General features: G+C 39.3%; 1 protein-coding gene across 1 annotated transcript; it reads right to left on the reverse strand.

Annotated features, from left to right (window-relative positions):
• Positions 1 to 859: 859 nt before the first annotated feature.
• LOC118755198 (SAFB-like transcription modulator) lies at positions 860 to 2066 on the reverse strand. Its single transcript, XM_036490049.1, has 2 exons — positions 1671 to 2066; positions 860 to 865 (listed from the first exon to the last, which is right to left on the reverse strand). Exons 1-2 carry the CDS (start codon positions 2064 to 2066, stop codon positions 860 to 862), a joined length of 402 nt encoding a protein of 133 aa, XP_036345942.1.
• Positions 2067 to 3829: the final 1763 nt, after the last annotated feature.

Below are 3829 nucleotides of genomic sequence, written 5' to 3' on the forward strand. Positions count from 1 at the left end.
AAAAGCCTACGACTGTTCATTGGCAAGCAGTTAAACGAATTTTCAAATATCTTAAGGGTTCAACTAACCATGGTTTATCATTTCCACTTAATTCTTTTTCTACGCAGCTTACAATGTACTGCGATTCTGATTGGGCTGGTGATATAGATACTCGCCGAAGTACAACTGGCTGGGTTGGTATATTGAATGGTGGTGCCGTGTGTTGGAGCTCACGCAAACAGTCCGTGACTGCGACTTCAACGACTGAAGCAGAATTCATAGCCCTGTGTTCGGCAACAAAAATTGTCAAATGGTTACGAAAACTTTCACTGGACATGGGCGTACATCAAGTTGGCCCTACTCCATTGTGGTGCGACAATCAACAAGCTATTTCTCTCGTCAAGAAGCCTGAGGCCTCGAAGCGAACAAAACATATAGACGTGCAATACTTTTACACCTGCGATATGCTAAACCAAGGCGTTATTGATGTGAAGTTTGTGGAATCCAAAAATCAGACAGCGGATGTTTTGACAAAAGCACTCACAAAAGACAAGTTTTTTAGGTTTGTAAATGATTTAGGTATTGTGAATTGTAATTAATTAGTAATTAAAGAAAGCAAGAGGGAGTGTTGCGGATATGCTTTCTTGATACTAAGTGGCAACATATTGTACTTGTTTGACATTTGTTTTGGCATAAATATTTTGATGTATGAATAGCTTCCGCTTTAGATCTCCCCTTTTTTGTTCCTGATTTTCGAGAAACTCGCATCGCAAACCTTAATCTCTATCGCTAAGTATCCAGCCACTCATTTATTATATACTAAATAATATAATTGAATTAAATATAGCAAATAAGCTATTTTGGATTGTACACCTGCGTTTTAATCCTGCGGTAATTTGCAAGTATTTGTAAACACAGGTATAGTGTAAAATTCGTTAGTGATCTCGTGCTGCAAATTTCTTAAATATATGGCCTCTTTACAACAATCAGATATGCCCATATATTCGGCTTCTGTACTGGAAAAAGCAACAGTACATTGCTTTTTAGTTTCTCACGAAACTGCACAACCAGATAACTTAAAGAAATACCCGGTATAAGAACCTCTGGATTTTTACCCTTTCGGGGTGCTCGCCAGATGCGTCTCCAATTGCCAAATGAGCCAACCTTTAAATCTCAGAGGCGAATTCCTGTAAAGTCTCGTTGGATTTCTGGCAGCGGTTCTCCAGCTCCATCTGGTAAATCTGTCTCCTATGCTCGCTACCGTAACGTCTCTCTACAGCACTCATCAACGCATCGTAACTGTTCCTTTCACAGTCGGGAATAGTCTGCAAGATTTCTGCCGCAGGTCCTTTCAATGCAACGAATAGTGCAGCGGATTTATCCTCCATGCTCCAATGATTTGCTGCAGCTGTCTTCTCGAACTGGAGCTTAAAGACCTGGAAAGGAATCGTGCCGTCAAAGGATGTAGTCTTTACGTTGGGAGCACTTGTCGAAGTAGCTGGACGATTCATCTGCAAATCTCGGAGGCGACCTTCCAACTCTTCTACCTTTGCTTCGACTTTCTCCTGTCTCTCTTCAAGTTTGTCCTGTATTTGTGTAATTTTTTCATCCTGTGCTTCCAGCTGTGATTATGTGCGTGCCTCCTGTGCCTGTAGCTGAGTTTCTAACCGGGATGACACCTGCGCTGATACCTCTGAAGATATACGTGTCCCCAAGGCTTGCATCTGTGAGGAAACGTCTGACGACAAGTGCGACCTCTGTTCCTGCATCATCTGTGACATGGCAGCCAATAACGTGTTCATGTCCATACCTGTTGATGAACTAGGAGCATTTTGCTGTTCTTCAACCTTACCGGCTGTCTGCTGCAAACCCTTCGACGAACAATCAGCCTCATCCTTCTGTTCGTCCTTCGTTGATGTCGTATCGTCCTCACGAGGGAAGTCGTATTTGTCAACGTCGATACCTTCCTTTTCCATAGCCTCTCGCAGCCGTGATAGTAACTCTACTTTCCTTCCGGAGGTTGCTAAATTTCGCTTCTCCAACTCCTGTTTGAGTTCCTCGATCTTTAGGTCTTGAATTTTTGCCATTTTCAAAAGTTTATCCTTCGGGATTTATTTAACAATCCCACTTCTGACACCAATTGTTACGATTATCCTCGAAACCTTTAGGGATTTCCCAAATATACTCGGGCTCGTATCGCTGGATTGTTAAATAAATGCTAACGATGACCAAATTGTAGTACAATTAACTTTATTGTACAACAAACAATTTACAATATTCGCTAATACAGTAAAAACACTTTACAATACTTGCTAAAGCAATAACAACGCCTTACTAAGTTTGTTAACACAATTAAACTTGTAGCTTGCTTATTCGCAACTCACTTCTCTGCTCACTCTACTTGTAGCTTGTTGACTTGTAACTGTCCAACTCCGCTGTGTCGTGGCTCTTATATACCTGCGCTCGTACGCATGGCAACTCTCGAACGTTCTGAAGTTCATCGCTCTTTCTCTCGCTGTTCGCAGTGTTCATCCAACTTGACGTTTCTCTTTATGGAACATTCTACGTCATTCCTCGAACATTCTGCCTATTTCTCGTTGTTCGCTAAATGTTGCCGCAGTATTCGGCACAGTTTGTTTTGTTTCCTAAGTGAGGAAATTTTAATTGACAGCAGCGACAAATTAATACATACACAAACAAATTTTTGGTTATGAATTGTTTTATTCAAGTTTTTGTATTGAATTTTTGATTTAAAATGTATATTTTTCTTTTTCAGTCGGGTTTTTTGCACATTATCTCGTGAGAATTGATCGTAATAGATACGGAACTGAATAAGCGACTGGAACACGGCTCTTTGTCGAAAGCACACGATTTCGAACTCGCGTAAATGTACATTTGCTAAATGCGATAGCATGAGCACTCTTCGAAAAAATATGTTCGAAAGCGCTAAATGTTGCATTTTAAATGCAGCAAAAACGCTGCATTAGGCTATCTGCACACTTGTCGTCTAATCATAGTTGCGTTATCGTCTCGCCCTGAAATTTTGAGCCGAGCACATGCATTTCAAAGGAGATCTGCACACTTGTTGTTATCGGCAAATCGTAGAAGATGCAGAAACAGATAAGTACGGCACTGCCATTTGCTAATCGTTGTGCACGCATTGTTTGTTTACATTTTATGGGGAAAAATTAGTGAAAAAGCTAATATTTGCATTAAAATTGCATTGGCATAAAATCTGTCGAAATTATTAAAAAGTGGATAATTGCAATAAAATTCAATAGTATTGAACGTTTTAACTATAAAATATGACGAAATTGTAAAAAGTCTCTGTGTGCATGCACAAAATACATTTCAGGAAAAGAAAAAAGAGATATTACTGAAAAATTATGTCTAGAATTGTTGCAGCACAGTCCATATTTTATAAATTGCAGGTTTTTGTAAATATTTCGCGAAAATATCAACCAGAAAAACAGAAAATACCTGCTTCAAGTAAATATTTAGACTCCAAATGAATTGAAATATCACGACCGAGTGTGCGAAAATGTAGTAATCATGTAATCGTTGTATCATGATTGTGACGATGAAGTAACTATGATTGGACGACCAATGTGCAGAAAGCCTTATAAATGTTACGCCAAGCCACAAAGTTTTATCTGGCATCAGCTTTAAGGCTCTGTTATGCATGAACCAATTAGAAAGATCTGACCGGTTGAAGGGCAGCCATTTGCAATTGCATTTGAGAAAAAAGTACTTAAGAATTTGACGTTCGTAGTTTTGAAGTTTGCTATTTCTGTATTGTTGTTTACATCTCTTTCTTAATACGTATTTTGGTGGCGATTTATTTCAATAG

The sequence above is a fragment of the Rhagoletis pomonella genome, unplaced genomic scaffold (genome assembly GCF_013731165.1).
Source record: "Rhagoletis pomonella isolate Grant_MI unplaced genomic scaffold, Rhpom_1.0 Rhpom_scaffold_05603, whole genome shotgun sequence".
Taxonomy (NCBI): domain Eukaryota; kingdom Metazoa; phylum Arthropoda; class Insecta; order Diptera; family Tephritidae; genus Rhagoletis; species Rhagoletis pomonella.

Bases quoted from the DNA above. Each gene is read 5' to 3' on its own strand.
- LOC118755198 (XM_036490049.1), bottom strand. From the start codon at position 2,066: ATGGCAAAAATTCAAGACCTAAAGATCGAGGAACTCAAACAGGAGTTG.